Source organism: Tachypleus tridentatus, chromosome 12 (genome assembly GCF_004210375.1).
Source record: "Tachypleus tridentatus isolate NWPU-2018 chromosome 12, ASM421037v1, whole genome shotgun sequence".
NCBI lineage: Eukaryota > Metazoa > Arthropoda > Merostomata > Xiphosura > Limulidae > Tachypleus > Tachypleus tridentatus.
This window is the reverse complement of record NC_134836.1, coordinates 22,156,501-22,178,961: the sequence shown is the minus strand read 5'-3', so window position 1 is coordinate 22,178,961 and position 22,461 is coordinate 22,156,501. Positions and strand designations below refer to the sequence as shown.

Sequence of the window (22,461 nt, the reverse complement as noted above, 5' to 3'; positions counted from 1 at the left end):
GTCAAAGCTCAAGATAAAATAACATTACACAGAGAGTGGCAATACAACGCATGAGTTTCAGTGTATTCAGTACGTTGCTATGAGGTGCATGGCATATACTTCTGTCTTAATGATGACGTCGAGTTCTACAGATCTATCTTTCTGATGTTAATTGTTAAGCAACAACGACGATTGTGTTTTCCATATTTTATGAATATATGTAGGTAACAATATTGGGAAAGGCTGAGGGGGCTTGGATCATTTGGGGGTCTCAATTCCCCCCTTGGCGCTGCCACTGTTTCAAAACGATTTAAATATATTTATTTCTGTAAAGCAGTTAGTTGTTGCAATGATCCGCGAGATGCCCCACCAGCAATTTTGGGACTCATAACCATGAAAATGGTGAAAAAGATAGACATCCCTATCACCTAGTTTGAAGAGTTGATTCACCATATTATGACAATTTTTTATCTTCTCCTACCGGCGAACACATGAACTATTATTAAAAAGAAGTCGTTTTGACAACATGGAGTGAGGGTGCATTTACTGAATGTCAAATTTAATTTATAGGTTTGGTTGCAGTTAAACGTGAAACTACAGAGTGAGCTAGCTGTCTTTTCTGTGTCCACCATGGATATCGAACCCCAGTTTTTGTAACTCTCCAGTTGAGCTGCTGAGCCATTGGCGGCTCTTATTCATGGACCTAAAGAATAACACGAGCCTATTAGTTTAGCCGGAGAAGGTGGCTGACGTAAACAGTATGCTTGTTTCAGTTTTTATTTTGATATTTCAGAGAAAACTGTTGTTTAACTGTTCGCATCTATCATACGATGGCCCGCCATGTTAAGGTGGTTAGGGCGCTCGACTTGTAATTTAACAGCTACACACATAAATGCATATAACAATACTAACGGTTGTCTGTTGTATATCTATGTAACTAGGGTCGCGGCTTTGAATTCCCGTCACACCAAACATGCTTGCTCTTTCAGCCGTAGGGGTCTTATAATGTTACTATTCGTTGGTAAAAGAGTAGCCCAAGAGTTGGCGGTGGGTGGTGATAACTAGCTGCCTTTCCTCTATACTTACACTGCTAAACTAGGGACAACTGGCACAGATATCCCTCGTGTAGCTTTGCATGAAATTTCAAACAAACAATCATACAAAACGTTACACGTAACGGTTTTTATTTGACAATTCCTTTATATCACTCATTTATTCAATATTCAAATAGAACTTTAGGCTGGCAAGTTTTGTACTTTAAAACAATATCTAAACCACGTCATAACCCAATTTGAAACATTTTTGCAAAGAATCCCAACTCGAATGAAAAATCCGACAGAGATGCTGTGTCCTATTTAATAACATTTGTTCTCTATTTCGGTGGCTTTCACGTTACTTCTGTAAAATTAGGACTCATTTCAGATAAGTCCTGGCATCATACGTTTTGTTCACATTCACCATTTAAGCTTGTTTTTCGTATTACAAAAACATAGACGAATGTAATTATTTTGATAATTAAAACAAAAACATGATTTACACCAATTATTGGTAAGCAAAGTTGATTGTAAATGTTAAAACTCACTTGGTTGTTGCCAGAACGAAGGTTGTTTTAACATAGAAAATTAAGGTCGTCCTGATACCATCAACATTTCATACAATTTTAATGTTTTCTCTGCAACTAGTATGTTTCCTGGTGTCTACTTTGTAAACTACTTATATAAATAATGTAGTAATGATACTGAGTTTCAATTAATGACCAGAGAGACCTGCTGTACGGACGCTGCCGTCAATATTGTTTAAAAGTTTTAATAAAGTTCGAGGGCTGAAAAGTTTCGAAATCTTTTAGCTGGTCTGTTTTGTAGTGATGGGATACGAAAAGTTGTGTTCATAGCGCAACTGTTTATACTGGACGTTACGAAAGGTCTGCGAAGGTTTAAACTATACTCAACTTGTAAATATACTAAAGGTAAGGTAGATTTCGTAATACGGCTGTTGACCAGGGGACATTATAAATAGTCTGTCTCTAACTGAACTAGTGCCTAGAACATTAGTACAGACATTAACTACAGGACGAGGGAAAGTTATTGGGATGATGATGAGATGCGAAGTATTTCTGAATGCCTTTTAACTGATAGGGCATTAAGTTGCAACTGCGAACATCTAATTCAGTCTCGGAGAAGATGCCATACAATTGTGATGAGTCAGGATCGACAGTTACTTGAGAATGATGGCCCAACTATTCAAGTACATATACCAGCGGTTCCACATTTGGTTAGCAAGATTAAAATATACTTGTAACCAATTCGCAACTATCTGCTCTGATTGGCTAATTTCCATTTGGCTGATATGTTTACGTGAGTCACATATTTTAAATTTCAATCACCCTTAAAGTACTTAATAAAACGAGGAACACAGATTTTTAGAAACAATTTTCGTAATTTTTTCTGTCTGTAAAAACAGCCATTAACATTGAAACCAGTTCAGCATCTACAAGGACTTAGAAATCAGTAAAAGTCCCCGGGTGGGACAGCGGTAAGTTTAACGGATTTACAAGTTTCTATAGCAGAGAGCCCAATGTGGGTTTGCTCTAAAACAAACAAGAAATCCAGAGGAGAGTGGCCTGTCTTTGTATTGTATAAGAAAGCAGGTTCCCATCTAATTAATTATCCAGCGTCCTGTATAACGTGGGCTATAAAGAAAAGAAAAAAGGACGAAAGACAAGGGGAAGGTATAAACTCTCGAGCTCACTGCACTGCACGTGGGTGTAATTCCTGTGAAAGTTGTCTATTTTTTAATCTTGATAACTCAAGGCAGAAGAGTCTAGGATTACAAATATGTGGGAATGTATTCTAAACGCAGGCCACTAATCTGGCTTTGTTACAGGAGAAAGTAATCGAGTAACAAACGATTTAAAGATCATCTTACAAAGTTTGTAGCCGCTATAAAAATCTAAATGCTACTTATGATGTTGAAAGACCATAGTTAAAAATTCCCTAAACTAACTTTTTAAGTGTCCCAGGTTTAACTTTGTACTTTTATTTACAACAACTAACACCAGGATGGAGCAAGAAGTGTTTAGCTGTTAATCTTCGAACAAGAATTTAAATGACAATGACAAGTTAGTTGGTTGTTAGGATAGCCAAATATTCAATCTATTGATATATTAAGATTTTCAAACATATTTACCAATTAATTTGTCTGACCTCATGAAAATGAGTTATCTTTGCACATCTTAAGTCATTCTACGGTTAGTGTAATTAAAACTAGTTCTTATTTGATTACATTTGGATAAAGTTTAGGGTTAGCGTAATGAAAATTAATCTTAATTTGGTTAAATTTCGATAAATCGTGAAAAGCGAAGTGTGACGTGCCCAAAGCAACAGTACGCAAAATAATCAAAAAAGTTCTTTGTCTGTAAAATCAAAATAAATCATATTTATATATGTTACTTTCACGACATATAGTTCAAGCGTCGCATACGTCAACCAGCTGAAGTATACAACAGGTATTCCAAATAAAAACATACCAGTCATATCGGTAAGAGAATGTTGAAACATCTTCGTTTCCATCTACTGTATGGGCCATGGAAAGAATGCAGAAATTAGTGGTATTCTTTTAACACGATAGTCTTTTCATGGAATCTTTTGATATGGAAATTACGTTGTAGGGCTATTGTCAAGTTATATGGTCGTCCAGTATAGTGTGATCGGACATGGTGACATGGACACTAACGATATGTTGAGGTTCTGTATACATTTTATAAATACAAGGCTATTTCATGATCTTTTGACGAGGCAGGTTTTAAAGCAAATCTTTAGCTTGTATCCACAATTAGTAGGGCAGACATTTTTTCCCGATAGGTTAAAATCACGAAAGCCGGCATGATAGTAAGTATTAGAGTACTGGTCATCTTAGAGCAGGGATGGGCAACTTAATTTTCATGATGGCTACAAATGTGGCTAATGAAAACAACGTTGGCCACACTGTTCAAAAAAAAAGTTGAAAGATGTTAGTTTAATCAAAATAATTGCATTTCAACTGACCTTCAATGTAAAAATTGATGGGGGTTTCCATCGACAAGTTTCGTGAAATTTGGCTTAATGTCTGTGCTCAATGAATATCTTATCTCTTGTCTCTAAATTTATGTCAGTAAGCCGAGACCTGTATCTAGACGTGAGAAAATCTAGCGTAGAAAATGTTGGCTTACATACCAAACCCATGTAGATCCAAACATGGAATATAGTTTTAAAATTGCTATCTTTAATTTGGAAGACTCTCATTTATCAGAATAATGAACATCTCTCTGATAGAACATTTTTAGCTTTTATGTGTTCTGCACTTTGCAGGGTAAGCATATTGTCTCCAAATCCAAACGTATCCAAAGACAAAAAAAGATGTAATTTCCGTATTGAAATTTCCTAAGTCAAATTAAAATGGATCATGCAAAAATTCAAATATCAATTTCAAATTTTTAAATTTGGAGAAACGTGATTAAACTTTTTGAGATAGATGTTTGATCCAGTTTACATAGAGATCATCTTTACCAACAGAAAAATCATAGTCATTATTTTCTAGAAAACTGTTCAGCTTTGCAAAATGTGTCAAATCATTCTTTTATAATTGTTCCGCAAGGAAGTTTAGCTTTAACTGAAATTCATGAATATACTGTAATTACTCGCTTATTATTTTACCTCTTCTCTGAATCTTCGTATTCAAGTTATTCAAGTGAGCCATTATGTCGCACAGAAAGTGCAAATCACACTGCCATGACAAAGTTTCAATTTCAGGGAAATTTTCAGTCTTACGTTTTTAAAAAAGATGCTCTTTCATTTGAGGAAATAAGAAAGTAAATCGTTCTGCTTTTCCATCTTACATTTACAAAATCAGTAAGATCATCAAATGTACAGTCACTACTTTTCTTCAAAGACTCAACAAACTGTTGATGGATGAGAGAGCTTCCACTTCTAATGTAATTCACAATTTTTACAACAATGTCCATTAAATTTTTCAATTCATCACTTTTATACATCTGAGCACGTAAATTTTCCTGATGCAAAATGCAGTGGAAAGATGGCAGCGTGGACTTCACATTATTTTCAATTAAATGCTGCTTCGAAAGAGAAACAAATCCTAACTTCGCCCCAGTTGCGACAGAAACCAGTTTTTTAAAATCGAGATTGAATTTTCGACATTACAAGAAATTTTTCAAAGATATTTTTTCCACATGTTCGATCTCGCAATCCACAAAGGCCAATCATTTCTTCCCTCACTTGAAGACCTGAAGTTACATATCGAACCCAAAATATCAACTGTGCAGTGTCACTAGCATCTGTTGACTCCTCTAGTGCTAAAGAAAAATACAAACAGTCTTTTAGTTGTTCAAGCAACTGATTTTCTATGTCGTTTACTAACTCTAACATTCTGTGTACAATTGTTCTTCGAATTAATTGCAAATTATTTACCTTTTGAAGAATATCATCTTTTATTTTTGAACTATAATTCTCCAACTGAGTTTTAATGACGACAATCAATATTTTTTTACTAGTTCAGCATCAGAAAATGATTTCTTTTTTATGAGCTAAAATCCAAGTTACTTTATAGCCAGCTAACGCAATTAGTTCTATCGATGATAAAAAGCATTTTACGCCTCCCTTTTGTTCATGAAGTTGTGCATTCGCACGGCTAATTTTAATCATACAATTTTTACTATCAGCTGGAAATTGTACATCAAATTCATTGTGAAAATTGTTAAAGTGTTGCTTAAGGTTGTATACTTTATTATTCCTAAAACTTTGTTACACATAAGACATACTGGCTTATTATTTGCTCCAATCACTGCAAATTTCAACTCCCAACTTTCATTAAATTCTCTTTTCACGTTTTTCCAGTCACGCGCCGTTCCCTTTTCCGCAGTAATACCAGAATCAATTAAATTGTCTTTGTTTTCTGAGTGTTCACCATCAGTTGGATTCTTTCGTTTTCGAATTATCCACTTATCCATATTATGGGATTAAGAACAAAATATATTTAAACAGTTAAAAGTTGCACAATAAAAATATGTTTGCAAGCGCATGTAAATCAATGCACACTCGATAACAAACATGTAAACCAGACTGACGTTACAAAATGGGCGGAGTCTGTAGCAGAGATGAAGCGCGCGACTATAGCAATGACGTGAGGCAGTGCAATTGCTTATTACCAAATTTGCGATAATAAATAAATGATGGAAAAGTTTATTCCTAAACTCGAGCTGGCCACAGTTGTCTTAGAGCAGGGGTGTGCAACATTTTTCGTCGGTGGGCCATATAACCAACTTCATCAATCAAGCGGGGCCACTTAAAAAACAAGCTTATTCGTGTACATGCACAATAAATTAAAAAAAAAATTCTCAAAATGCAAGCAATAATATTTTATATTTTTGCATGAGTGATCATTTTAGTGCGACACTTGAAATTTAGAGTCCTTGCAGAGCTTGTCAATATCAGCTTTGACAGAAGTGGTTGCCACTCTTAACTGACTGGTCAAATGTTCATCAGTCAGCTGACTTCTACATTTGGTTTTGATGAGCTTCATTTTGGAGAAAAATTGCTCACAGCAGTAGGTGCTACCAAAAAGGGAGGCAATTCTTTGTGCATGACGGGACAAATTGGGAAACTTTTCACGTACACAGAGTTTGTAAAAGTCTAGCAAACTGTTTTCAGAGAATTTCCTTTTAGTGTCCATGTCAGCCTGCAGTTCAATGAGTTCCATTTGGCAATCATCAGGACTGTCTTCCACTGCCAAATCAAAGGTTGAGCGAACAATTTCAATCTAATTTCAGTTTGTCTGAAATCTGGAAATCTGTTTGCAAACTCATCACGCAGCTTTTGTACACTGGTTCCATATTTGGTGCAATCCAGATTAGGAAATTCCAATTTCCTGGTTGCAAGACATGTAAAATGGGTCAATATGGCTCTTCTCAACTGAACCTGGAAAAGTTCCAATTTCTTCTCAAAAGCACAAATATGCTCAAACAACTTATTCACAAGTTGACTTTTCCCTTGTAGTTTTAAGTTTAAATCAGACAGATGCTGTGTAATGTCTGTGAGGAATGCTAAGTCATTCAGCCAGTTCTCATTGCTCAAGAAGTCCACATTCTGACGTTTGCTCTCCATGAAGAACTTAATCTTCTCTCGCAGATTCCAGAATCTCTTCAAAGTAGCAGCTCTACTAAGCCAACGTACAGCAGAGAAGTACAAAACATCTGAATACTCACTGTCCAGCTCATCTAAAAAAGTTTTAAATTGTCGATGATTTAATCCTCGTGTTCGAATATAATTTACGCATTGGACGACATTTTTCATGACTTCTGCAAAATCCAGAACTTTGGTGCACAAGCTCTCTTGGTGAATAATGCAATGGCTTACAACTACGTCTTGTGCTCCAATTGCAGTTAGAAATTTCTTGGTGAATCCATTTGTCCTACCTGTCATGGAAGGAGCACCATCTGTTGTAACACCACATAATTTATAAGGATTCAGTTCAAACTTTTCTACAACCTTAAGCACTTGTTCACAAATATCCTGTCCTGTGGTTGTGGAGGAAAGGCTTGCCATATCTAAAACTCTTCGAAAACATCAAAGCCTGCAGTAACAGCTCTGATGAAAATGACAAGTTGGGATGTGTCATTGATATCAGTGCTTTCATCCAAAGCCAGACTGAAAGCTTCACACGAATTCAATCTCTCTTTCAAAGTTTCTTTGATGTCCTCTGAAAGATCTTTTGTCCTGCGTGAGACAGTAAAGCGGGAAAGGCTAGTTTGCTCCACCAAATATTTTTCTCTGGACATGCATATTCTGTGAATATTGTTAAACAATTTTAATAAATTCTCCATCACTGAAAGGCTTTCCTTTTCTGCCATACATTCACAAAGCTTAAAACTCAGTTTTGTCACCAGTTCTGAATTTTTCTTGAAAGTGGTAAAACACCTTGTTGCTTTTCAATGGATGTTTTAAATGTTCAATTTTGTCCTTTCGTGCCTGACCAACAATTTCATCAAACTGGGGAGTGCTTAGTTGCGTAATGTCGCTTAATATTGTACTCTTTCATGACTGCAATTGTAGTTTGACAGACGAGGCAGACAACACCTTGATTATGTGGGACAACAAGATATTTTGTGCACCATTCACTGTTGAATAACCTTCCCTCATCATCAATTTTCGTTTCTTAACTGCTGACATTTTACTAGCCCTGAAATCAAAACAAAAATTATTCTCACGAAAATAGCAAAGTAGAAAAAAACATAGAATTTATTTACACATGGAACCTCTTATGGACAGAAACACATGTTTCTAAATTGGCATCCCGATCATAGCCTTCCGGTACTTAAATTAATTGAGAATAGCAAAATACAGTGTGACCTCGCCTATTCGCGGTTCGCCATTCGCGGCCCCGCATATTCGCGGGTTATGCGCGAACTGCGTTTTGTAGGTCACAGAGACTGAAAGGGCTTTTCGAGGAGATTTCTGTTGTATTTACTCAATCAAGCCGTTTTATCAATTGTCGTCTTCACCAAACAAGATTGGACTGCTATTGGCTGACTGCCTCAGCTTCCCCAACAACGCAAACGGCAAAGCACAGCCCGGTAACGCACGGTACAATTTAGTGAAATACATAACAGTATGCAATATTGCTACATTATTACTGCATCAATGAGTATAAGTATCATTAGTGTTTGGGAAGCATTTCATATAGTATATAATCGCATACATATACGTTTTAAAACTGCGTCCAATATTCGCGGTTTTCGCTATTCGCGGGAGGGTAAAGAACGTAGCCCCGCGAATAACGAGGTCACACTGTACATAGAATCAGATGCATCTGAAAGCAAAAATTTTAATAAATTCAGTAAAGTCACAACAATATGCTAAATAATGATCAATTTACCTTCAATCTCTTGTAGTAACTGTAAAAGGTAATAAAATTTTCACCAATAATGAATGACGGACAGCAGAGGTTAGGGAAAATTGTCGCCAGCGGGCGAAGGCGAGGTTCAGGACATGACGTTGAGTCGTAGACAATAGTGCTAGTGCACGTCACCTATTCATGCCCTAAGGAGGCCGACCAATCGAATTCGGCCTGCTCCTCTCTAGCAAAGATAATTTTAGAAGTTTGTCGAGTCGAAGCCTGGGAATCCCGTAGGATCGATGCTTTTAAAAATATTCCATTTGCGTTGTATTACAGATCAGGCCACATGGTTAGATTACAACGACTAGGGCCACACTAAATGGCTTGGCGGGCCGGGTTGTGGCCCGCGGGCCGCCTGTTGCACACCCCTGTCTTAGAGTCTAGACTTGCCCGAATATAACCCAAGATGGCTGCCATGAAACCTAAAAATAAGTAATAGCTATGGTTTAAAGTTTCTAAACGTAGATAATAACCTGTAAAAACGTAAAGCTATATGTGATATATAGGTCTCAGTACTAATCAATTTCAGTTAAAACATCACATGAACTCAATCCAATAATGACTGCCGATCTTTAATGGCATAAAAACACTTTCCAATACAAATCACATCGGAAAATATGAATTATTTTAATTTTTCCTATCGCAACCTCCACCACGTTTACTTAAAGTCTTACACTGAATTTTAGTGCTTACCCATTTATATTTCTAACGATAACCTCTTGAGTTCGATTCCCACGGTGGACATAGTACGAGATAGCCCAATGTGGCTTTGGAAGGAGTAACACCACAATTGCATTTTTATCATATATATAGACTCTATACTTCGTAGTCAGTAAAAACAAACAGTCTAAGCAACGTCAGACTTCACTGTTTACTTGCTTTAGTGTGTAACAGAACAGATTTAAAAACATCTTTCCACGTGGAAAGGAAGGTGAATTTATTCCTTGTATTGGCGCACTGTATTAAAGTTAATGGCGTTTCAAGCTAGAAAATAGGCTGCTAGTTAAGGGGCGCTTAATTCACAAATACAGTTCGAATCTCGCCACCGAATATTCTCGCCCTTTCAGCTAGGGAGGCGTTATGATATTACGTTTAATCCCATTCGTTTGTAAAAAAGTAGCTCAGGAACTGGCGGCGGGTGTTGTTTACTAGGGATGAATAGCAGAGATAGCCTCATATTACGAGTCGAGTGCCTTAACCACCTGGTCATGCTGGGCTTTTACCAACAGCCACGATTCATTGTTTTATTTCTTTTCATTAAGAGCACATTACAGTGAAGAACAGTTAGAATAAAAACAAGGCATTGTTAATTGATTAGTAACCTCAAATAAATCGAATGTCTTCTCAACATTAAGTGAAATTTCTAATTTTTTGTTTTTATACCTTATTATATTATTTATCAGAATTGTTTAGTTGAATACAATACTTTGAAAAAACTAAATTCTTGCATACATTACTCACACACACCATATTAATGAGTATTTTAACATATATGTCATTCACAAGGTATTAATGAGATATTTTAACATATATACATCATTCATACGATATTAATGAGATGTTTTAACATGTATATATCATTCACACAATATTAATGATATGTTTTAACATATATATATCATTCACACGATAATAATGAGATATTTGAGCATGTATATATCATTCACACGATATTAATGAGATGTTTTGACAAATATATGTCATTTACACGATATCAACGAGATATTTTAACATGTATATGTCATTCACACGATATCAAGGAAATATTTTCACATGTATATGTCATTCACAAGATATTAATGAGATATTTTAACATGCATATGTCATTCACACGACATTAATGAGATGTTTTGACATATATATATATATATCATTCACACGATATTAATGAGATGTTTTGACATATATATATAGTTCAGACGATATTAATGAGATGTTTTAACACATATATATATATATATATCATTCACACCATAATAATGAGATATTTTAACATGTATATGTCTTTCACACGGTATTAATATTTTTACTTATATCTCTTTCACACGGTATTAATTAGATATTTCCACATGTATATGTCATTCACACGGTATTAATGACATTTTTAACATATATATGTCATTGACACAATGTTAATGAGATATTTTAACATCTATATGTCATTCGCTCGCTATTAATGAGATATTTTAACATCTATACGTCATTCGCTCGCTATTAATGAGATAATTTAACATGGAAATATCATTCACACGATATTAATGAGATATTTTAACATGTATCTTTCACACGGTATTAATGAGATATTTGAACATGTATATGTCATTGAGACGATATTAATAAGATAGTTTAATATATATATATATTATTCACACGGTATTAATTAGATATTTTAACATAGATATTTCATTCACACGATATTAATGAGATATTTTAACATATATATATATATCATTCACACGATATTAATGAGATATTCTAATATGTATATGTCATTCTCACGGTATTAATGACATATTTTAACATCTATATGTCATTGACACGATAGTGATGAGTTATTTTAACTACTATATGTCATTCGCTCGATATTAATCAAATATTTTAACATGTATATATCATTCACACGATATTAATGAGATATTTTAACACGTATATGTCATTTACTCGATATTAATGAGATGTTTTGACATATATATATATCATTTACACGATATTGATGAGATGTTTTAACATTTGTATATCATTCACACAATATTAATGAGATATTTTAACATGTGTATGTCATTCACACGAAATCGAGATATTTTAACATACAAATATATATCATTGACACGATGTTAATGAGATGTTTTAACATATATATATGATTCACACGATAATAATGAGATATCTTAACATGAATATGTCATTCACACGGAATAAACGAGATATTTTTACATATATCTCTTTCACATGGTATTAATTAGATATTTTAACATGTATATGTGATTGACACAATATTAATGAGATATTTTAACATATATATTTTATTCACACGATATCAAGGAGATATTTTAACATAAATATATATGATTCACACGATATTAATGAGATGTTTTAACATATGTATATCATTCATACGATGTTAATGAGATGTTTTAACATATATATATGTATATATATATATCCACAATTTCACAAACCCTTTATTCCTACCTACGAAAAACCGACTCACGCACACCAGAAATATACGGCATCCCCAAACCTCATAAACCAGATTGTCCATTACGACCAATAATGTCCACATATAAATCGTTTAATTACAATTTTCGTAAATACATAGCATGGACATTCTCCAAATATGTAACATCAGCCAGGTCATTCATCAAAGACTCTTTTAATTTCAAGTCTAATCTAAATCAACTTAATCATAAGGCTTTAATGGCCAGTTTCGATGTTATATCCCTTTTTACAAAAGTTTCAACCACTGAAGCCTGCAAGATAGTCTTAGAACTCTATATCCGAGAAACTATAGACATTCCCACTAACCAATTATCAACCCTCATAGAATTCACCACGATAAAGACAACCAAAACTATATACAAACAAATGGCCTAAGCATAGGCAACTCAGTATCACCAGTTCTAGCCAATATTTTTATGACACATGTTGAAAACACAAGCAAAGCATTACATCCACCACTATACTGGTACAGATATGTAGATGACACGGTTGCGGGATTCAAATCTACAAAACACATACTTAATTTTTTCAATCACATTAACTCTATACATCCCAACATTAACTTCACATGTGAACAGGAAGAAAGCAATCAAATATCATTTCTTAACCTCAAAATTACAAGAACCGACACACAATTCAAAACAGAAATCCACCGAAAAATCACCCATACTGGACTATACATTCCTTGGGACTCAGCACATGAAACAAAACAAAAACTCAACATACTAAGAAACCAAATAAACACAGCCATAAAACTATGCTCACCAGATAAAATTAACAATGAATTAGACAAAATTAAACAATACTTCATCAACATCAATAAGTTTCCTCCACAAACCGTAGAAAACATTATACGCACACACCAAGACAGAAAGCAAAATCAACCAACAAAAGTAAATATATCTCACGAATCAAAAAATCACGAAACCATATACTGCTGTATACCATATATTCCTGACATCAGCAGACAAATAACCAACATTTGACAAAAACTAGTAACAAAACATGACATTCCAGTTAATACCAAATTTATTCAAAAACCAGGCACAAAACTGAGGTCTATACTATGTAAAAACTACACTGACAAACACCACACCAACATTATTTATAAAATACAATGTGATAACTGCCACGACTTCTATATTGGAGAAACAAGTAGAAAAATGGAAACCAGATTCAAAGAACATAAAAAGTCACCTTCACACGTTTTCGAACACTGCAAGTCAAATAAACACAACATAACCATAGAAAACACTCAAATACTAAATAAAGAAACAAACATAAACGAACGCAAAATTAAAGAACCCTTACTTATACAATAACTTAAACCCAAAATGAACCAATATAAAGGAACGCCTTTATACCTATATTAATATAATAAAATAAATAAAATTATATATTCAAACATCTAACACCGCCCTCTACATTCCGATACTCGGTTACACAACCCCTTTCAAACATGTGGGCAGCTTCCGGTCAGTTACCTCTTTCTTTGTGAACCTGACGATGACCGAAGAAGGTCGAAACGTTGTTCGCTCTTCTATGTAAAATATTTTCTCAACCCAAACGAGACGTTTTTGCATATATAAATATATATGATTCACACTATATCAAAGTGATATTTTACGATAAATATATATTTCACTCACACGATATTAATGAAATGTTTTAACATATATATATATATATATATCATTCACACAATATTAATGAGATATTTTAACATTTATATGTCATTGACACGATATTAATTAGATATTTTTAACATGTATATGTCATTGACACGACATTAATCAGATATTCAAACATATATATGTTATTCACACGATATCAAGGAGATTTTTATCATGTATATGTCATTCACACGACATCAAGGAGATATTTTGACATAAATATATATGATTCACACGATATCAAGGAGATGTTTTAACATATATATATATCATTCACACGATAATAATGAAATATTTTAACATGTATATATCATTGAAACGGAGTAAACGAGATATTTTTACATATATCTCTTTCACACGGTATTAATTAGATATTTTAACATGTATATGTCATTCACACGATATCAAGGGGATATTTTAACATGTATATGTCATTCAAACGATATCAAGGAGATATTTTAACCTTAATATATATGATTCATTTGACATCAAGGAGATATTTTAACATATTTATATCATTCACACGATTATAATGAGATATCTTAACATGTATATGTCATTCACACGGAATAAACGAGATATTTTTAAATATATCTCTTTCACACGGTATTAATTAGATATTTTATACATGTATATCTCATTCACACGATATCAAGGAGATATTTTAACATAAATGTATATGATTCACACGATATTAGTGAAATGTTTTAACATATATATATATATTTCACTAACACCATATTAATGAAATCTTTTAACATATATATATCATTCACACAATATTAATGAGATATTTTAACATTACATGTCATTGACACGATATTAATATGATATTTTAACATGTATATGTTAATTACATCATATTAATGAGATATATTTACATCTATATGTCATTCACTCGATATAAATGAGATATTTTAACATGTATATATCATTCACACGATATTAATAAGATATTTTAACATGTATATGTCAGTTACACGATACCAAGGAGATATTTTAACCATATATATGTCATTCACACGGTATCAAAGGGATATGTTATCATGTATATGTCATTCGAACGATATCAAGGAGATATTTTAACTTACATATATATGATTCACACGATAATCATGAGATGTTTTAACTTACTTATATCATTTACACGATGTTAATAAGATGTTTTAAAATATATTTATATATTTCAATCACACGATATTAATGAAATGTTTTTAAATATATATATATATATTTCACTCACACGATGTTAATGAAACGTTTTAACATATATCTATATTTTACTCACACGATGATAATGAGATGTTTTAACATACATATATATATATATATATCATTCACACAATATTAATGAGATATATTAACATGTATACGTCATTCATACGAAACCAAGAAGATATTTTAACCATATATATATCATTCACACGGTTTCAAAGGGATATCTTATCATGTATATGTCTTTCGAACGATATCAAGGAGATATTTTAACTTACATATATATGATTCACACGATAATCATGAGATGTTTTAACATACTTATATCATTTACACGATGTTAATAAGATGTTTTAAAATATATATATATATTTCACTCACACGATATTAATGAAATGTTTTTACATATACATATATCTCACTCACACGATATTAATGAAATGTTTTAACATATGTATATACCATTCACACAATATTAATGAGATATTTTAACATGTATATGTCATTGACACGAAATTAATGAGATTTTTACACATATATATATTATTCACGGAATATTAATGAGATATTTAAACATATATATGTATTCACACGATATCAAGGAGACTTTTTATCATGTATATGTCATTCATACCACATCAAGGAGATATTTTAACATAAATATATATGATTCAACGATATCAAGGTGATATTTTAACATAAATATATATTATTCACACGATATTAATGAGATGTTTTATCATATGTATATCATTCACCCGATGTTAATGAGATGTTTTAATATATATACATATATATATTTCACTCACACGATATTAATGAAATGTTTTGACATATATATGTCATTGACACGGTATTAATGAGATTTTTAAACATATATATATTCTTCACGCAATATTAATGAGATATTTTAACATATATATATCATTCACACGATAATGAGATATTTTAACATGTATATATGATTCACACGAGATGAAGATGTTTTAACATACATATATATATGTATATATATCATTCACACGATATTAATGAAATGTTTTAACAGATATATATATCATTGACATCATATTAATGAAATGTTTTAACACATATATATGCATCATTCACACGATATTAATTAAATATTTAACATGTATATGTCATTCAAATCAAAGAGAAATTTTAACATACAAATATATACCATTCACACGATATGAAGGAAATGTTTTAACATATATATCATTCACACGATTATAATGAGATATTTTAACATGTATATGTCATTCACACGGAATAAACAAGATGTTTTTACATATATTTCTTTCACACGGTATTAATGAGATATTTTATCACGTATATGTCATTGACACGGTATTAATGAGATATTTTATCACGTATATGTCATTGACAAGATATTAATAAGATATTTTAACATGTATATGTCATTGACACGATATTAATGAGATATTTTAACATGTATATGTCATTGACCAGATATTAATGAGATATTTTAACAGGTATATGTCAGTTACACGATACCAAGGAGATATTTTAACCATATATATGTCATTCACACGGTATCAAAGGGATATGTTATCAAGTATATGTCATTCGAACGATATCAAGGAGATATTTTAACTTACATATATATGATTCACACGATATTCATGAGATTTTTTAACATATATATATGATTCACACAATATGAAGGGAATGTTTTAACATACAAATATATATCATTGACATGATATTAATGAGATATTTTAACATCTATATATCATTCACACGATATTAATGAGACATTTTAACATGTATATGTCATTCACACGATATTAATGATATTCTAACATGTATATGTCATTTACACGATTCCAAGGAGATGTTTTACATATATATACATTTCACTCACACGATATTAATGAAATGTTTTAACATATATATATATATATTTCACTCACACGATATTAATGAAATGTTTTAACATATGTATATACCGTTCACACAATATTAATGAGATATTTTAACATGTATATGTCATTGACACGATATTAATGAGATTTTTAAACATATATATATTATTCACGGAATATTAATGAGATATTTAAACATATATATGTATTCACACGATATCAAGGAAACTTTTTATCATGTATATGTCATTCACACGACATCAAGGAGATATTTTATCATAAATATATATTATTCACACGATATTAATGAGATGTTTTATCATATGTATATCATTCACCCGATGTTAATGAGATGTTTTAATATATATACATATATATATTTCACTCACACGATATTAATGAAATGTTTTGACATATATATGTCATTGACACGGTATTAAGGAGATTTTTAAACATATATATATTCTTCACGCAATATTAATGAGATATTTTAACATATATATATCATTCACACGATAATGAGATATTTTAACATGTATATATGATTCACACGAGATGAAGATGTTTTAACATACATATATATATGTATATATATCATTCACACGATATTAATGAAATGTTTTAACAGATATATATATCATTGACATCATATTAATGAAATGTTTTAACACATATATATGCATCATTCACACGATATTAATTAAATATTTAACATGTATATGTCATTCAAATCAAAGAGAAATTTTAACATACAAATATATACCATTCACACGATATGAAGGAAATGTTTTAACATATATATCATTCACACGATTATAATGAGATATTTTAACATGTATATGTCATTCACACGGAATAAACAAGATGTTTTTACATATATTTCTTTCACACGGTATTAATGAGATATTTTATCACGTATATGTCATTGACACGGTATTAATGAGATATTTTATCACGTATATGTCATTGACAAGATATTAATAAGATATTTTAACATGTATATGTCATTGACACGATATTAATGAGATATTTTAACATGTATATGTCATTGACCAGATATTAATGAGATATTTTAACAGGTATATGTCAGTTACACGATACCAAGGAGATATTTTAACCATATATATGTCATTCACACGGTATCAAAGGGATATGTTATCAAGTATATGTCATTCGAACGATATCAAGGAGATATTTTAACTTACATATATATGATTCACACGATATTCATGAGATTTTTTAACATATATATATGATTCACACAATATGAAGGAAATGTTTTAACACACAAATATATATCATTGACATGATATTAATGAGATATTTTAACATCTATATATCATTCACACGATATTAATGAGACATTTTAACATGTATATGTCATTCACACGATATTAATGATATTCTAACATGTATATGTCATTTACACGATTCCAAGGAGATGTTTTACATATATATACATTTCACTCACACGATATTAATGAAATGTTTTAACATATATATATATATATTTCACTCACACGATATTAATGAAATGTTTTAACATATGTATATACCGTTCACACAATATTAATGAGATATTTTAACATGTATATGTCATTGACACGATATTAATGAGATTTTTAAACATGTATATATTATTCACGGAATATTAATGAGATATTTAAACATATATATGTATTCACACGATATCAAGGAAACTTTTTATCATGTATATGTCATTCACACGACATCAAGGAGATATTTTATCATAAATATATATTATTCACACGATATTAATGAGATGTTTTAACATATGTATATCATTCACCCGATGTTAATGAGATGTTTTAGTATATATACATATATATATTTCACTCACACGATATTAATGAAATGTTTTAACATATATATATATTTCACTCACAGGATATTAATGAAATGTTTTAACATATAAATATATTTCACTCACACGATATTAATGAAATGTCTTAACATATATATATATTTCACTCACGCCATATTGATGAGATGTTTTAACATATATATATCTTTATCACTCACTCAATATTAAAGAGATATTTTAACATGTATACATCATTCACACGAAATCAACGAGATATTTTAACATACAAATATATATCATTGACACGATGTTAATGAGATGTTTTAACATATATATATATATATATTTCACTCACACGATATTAATGAAATGTTTTAACATATAAATATATTTCACTCACACGATATTAATGAAATGTCTTAACATATATATATATTTCACTAACACGATATTAATGAAATGTTTTAACATATATATATATATTTCATTCGCACGATATTAATTAAATGTTTTAACATATATATGTCATTGACACGGTATTAATGAGATATTTAAACATATATATGTTATTCACACGATATCAAGGAGATTTTTATCATGTATGTGTCATTCACACGACATCAAGGAGATATTTTAACATAAATATATATGATTCAACAATATCAAAGTGATATTTTAACATAAATTTCTATTATTCACACGATATTAATGAGATGTTTTAACATATGCATATCATTCACCCGATGTTAATGAGATATTTTTACATATATGTCTTTCACACAAAATTAATTAGATATTTTAACACGTATATGTCATTGAAACGATATTAATAAGATATTTTATACATGTATATCTCATTCACACGATATCAAGGAGATATTTTAACATAAATATATATGATTAACACGATATTAGTGAAATGTTTTAACATATATATATTTCACTAACACGATATTAATGAAATGTTTAACATATATATATATATTACTCACACGATGTTAATGAGATGTTTTAACATATATCATTCACACAATATTATGAGATATTTTAACATATATATATCATTCACACAATATTAAAGAGATATTTTAACATGTAAGTGTCATTCTCACGATATTAATGATATTTTAACATGTATATGTCAGTTACACAATACCAAGATGATATTTTAACCATATAAATGTCATTCACACGGTATCAAAGGGATATGTTATCATGTATATGTCATTCGAACGATATCAAGGAGATATTTTAACTTACATATGTATGATTCACACGATATTCATGTGATGTGTTAACATATATATATATTTCACTCACACGATATTAATGAGATATTTTAAGATGTATGTCATTCACACGATATTAATGAGATATTTTAACATATATATTATTCAAAAAATGTTAAGTTTTTTAAAACTAAAATTAGAAACTGTTGCTTAAAATCCAACAATACTTTTCCTTAATTTCATATACGATATCTTAATTTACTTTATAATTTTATGTTTTCCATAAGTTTGTTTTGTTTTTAGAAGAAAGCCACTGCTGCTTTACCGCGGAGAATCAAACTTCGAATTTGAACGTTGTAAGATGGTAAACTTAATGCTGTCATGCCGGGGAACATTTCTGGTTTGGATGTTTTTTTAAGTTATGAAAACTTGGAATAAATGCGTTTCTTCTATTATTCGTTTATTTCAAAGGATGTACATTTAATTCATGAAGTAACTTGTTACTAATATCAAATTACACATTCTTACTATCTAACCTGGTGAATTTAAAATTACACTTTCTCACTATTTAACCTGGTGAATTTGATAATGTTCAAATCACGACAGTTGGAGGAGGGTGGATCATGAAATCACACAGCTGTGAAGTTTTAAGATCAAGCCGTCTTTAACCTTGGGAGAAGTGAAAATCGGCAGTGACCGCCTTCTCTGTTCCAAGATTGGCGTCTCACCAAGAGCACGAGCTTGTTTCAAAACATTGTTATAAATGTTAGAAATATTTGTGTCAGTCTTTGCAGAGACTTCTATAAACCAGTTCTCCCAGTCCACGGTCACTGTACTCTCCGCTAGCTCCTTCCTAACCTTTAGATCACTTTCCAGATCACACTTGTTGCCCACGACGATGGTGGAGACACTCAGCGGTCGAATGTTGATGATAAACTCTCGTTCGTGTCGCACTTCTTCGAAGGATCCAGCATCTTCGATGGAATACACCAAAAGGAAGGCGTCGCCCCTGGTTATAGCTAATATCTTCATTGCTGGGAACTCATAACTTCCCCTGGTGTCAAGAATGTCAAGTGTCAAAATAAATTAAAGTTTCTTCTTAACATAAAAAAGTGTTTTCTAGATTATAACTCCCCCCCCCCGCAGTGACACAGTGGTTTGTATGCGAATTTTCAATGCTATAAACCGGGTTTCGATACCCGTGATGGCCACAGCATAAATAACACATTATGCAACTTTGCACTTGACTAAGATTATCCAACCGAACCAACTCGTCTGTACAATCTATACCAAACTGGTTTTTTATTATAATAAGATTACGTCATTATCAGGTACCGGTGGGGTCTTCGTTATCATCTAAAGTATAAATAAAGCCTAATTCTCCTCAACCAGCCCCTACCCTTTTTCTCGGGTTAATGACGTCAGCCTCAAATGTTTAAAAACCTAATGACGTCAACTTGAGTGTCTAATTTGCTATTAGATCATTTTTTCCACCCTCTGAAGTTTCTATTAAATGAGTCACAACCATTTTATGGTTTCATTAAACACAGGGTTGTTATTTTTCCATGTTATCGTGAAGTGATGTAAATCACACTAAACTGTTGAAACTTTGATAGGTTTCTTTTAGGCTTCGAAACGATGTTTGAATATACAGTGAAGCGAGCATTACCAGTAGCATTGTTATATATACAGACCAGAGGTAAACTAGCCCCCAGTTGGGTTCTCCTTCCCCTGCTCACCATCCACGATTGACTGTCATATTTATAGCACACCCACAACTTAAAATGCGGGCAGCGTTTTGTGATGCCGCAAGGTTTCGAACCCAGCTCGTCAGTTCCAAAACACAACGCCGATGATGTCGTTTTTATTTTGAAAAGTTGTTTCACGTTCATACTTACGTTTTTCTAGCGACGTAGTTTGTATATCGACTGTGCAAGTAATACATATCTGCTCATTCGTCTACACGTATTACATGCCTTGTTTTTATACCAGCTACTGAAATATTGCCTTACAACAATCACTACAAATAATGACTAAAACCAATTGTTATTGGAATCTTCTGACCAATAGATTCACAAGCAATTTGGCGCGTAAATGACGTAGAGACATGTTTAAAATGTTGATGAATTCTGTACTAACTTCTCATCTGCCATTGTTTTGAGTTAATAGTTTTGACGGTGCATGTGAGAAATTAGTTTTATTCACTGGGTTTTTAACTCTCTGACAAAACATCGAACTAATTGATAGAAGCTACAAGATTTGATAAACTTACCAGCTGATGCCGGCTGCTGAGCCTCATTTCCTGAGGTTTGAGTTCATTGAAAAGTCTTAAGTTTCACTACTGAACTTGGAGTCTCAAGGCTTCTGACTGTATCTATATTCATACTTATATACAGACAGATAGAAAGATATAGGTGCATTATATATATGTATACAGATAAATAGGTTTCCCCGGGAGATCGTGGTAGCTGGAACCAATCCGG

At 31.8% G+C, this 22,461-nt stretch overlaps 1 protein-coding gene and 1 long non-coding RNA gene across 2 annotated transcripts in view; one reads left to right on the top strand and one right to left on the bottom strand.

Annotated features, from left to right (window-relative positions):
• Window positions 1–20,411, top strand: part of LOC143235153 (uncharacterized) — a 27,299-nt gene extending 6,888 nt beyond the window's left edge. The window contains exons 2-3 of the long non-coding RNA XR_013018950.1: window positions 550–737; window positions 20,282–20,411. This is a non-coding gene — a long non-coding RNA (uncharacterized LOC143235153). The remainder of the gene's footprint in view (window positions 1–549; window positions 738–20,281) is intronic.
• Window positions 20,279–22,461, bottom strand: LOC143235152 (ras-related protein Rap1-like). The gene is made up of 2 exons (XM_076473028.1): window positions 22,251–22,461; window positions 20,279–21,032 (listed from the first exon to the last, which is right to left on the bottom strand). Exon 2 carries the CDS (start codon window positions 21,008–21,010, stop codon window positions 20,600–20,602), a length of 411 nt encoding a protein of 136 aa, XP_076329143.1. The 5' UTR covers window positions 21,011–21,032; window positions 22,251–22,461; the 3' UTR covers window positions 20,279–20,599.

Coding starts and splice junctions, on each gene's coding strand:
- LOC143235152 (XM_076473028.1), bottom strand. CDS start 21,010: ATGAAGATATTAGCTATAACCAGGGGCGACGCCTTCCTTTTGGTGTAT.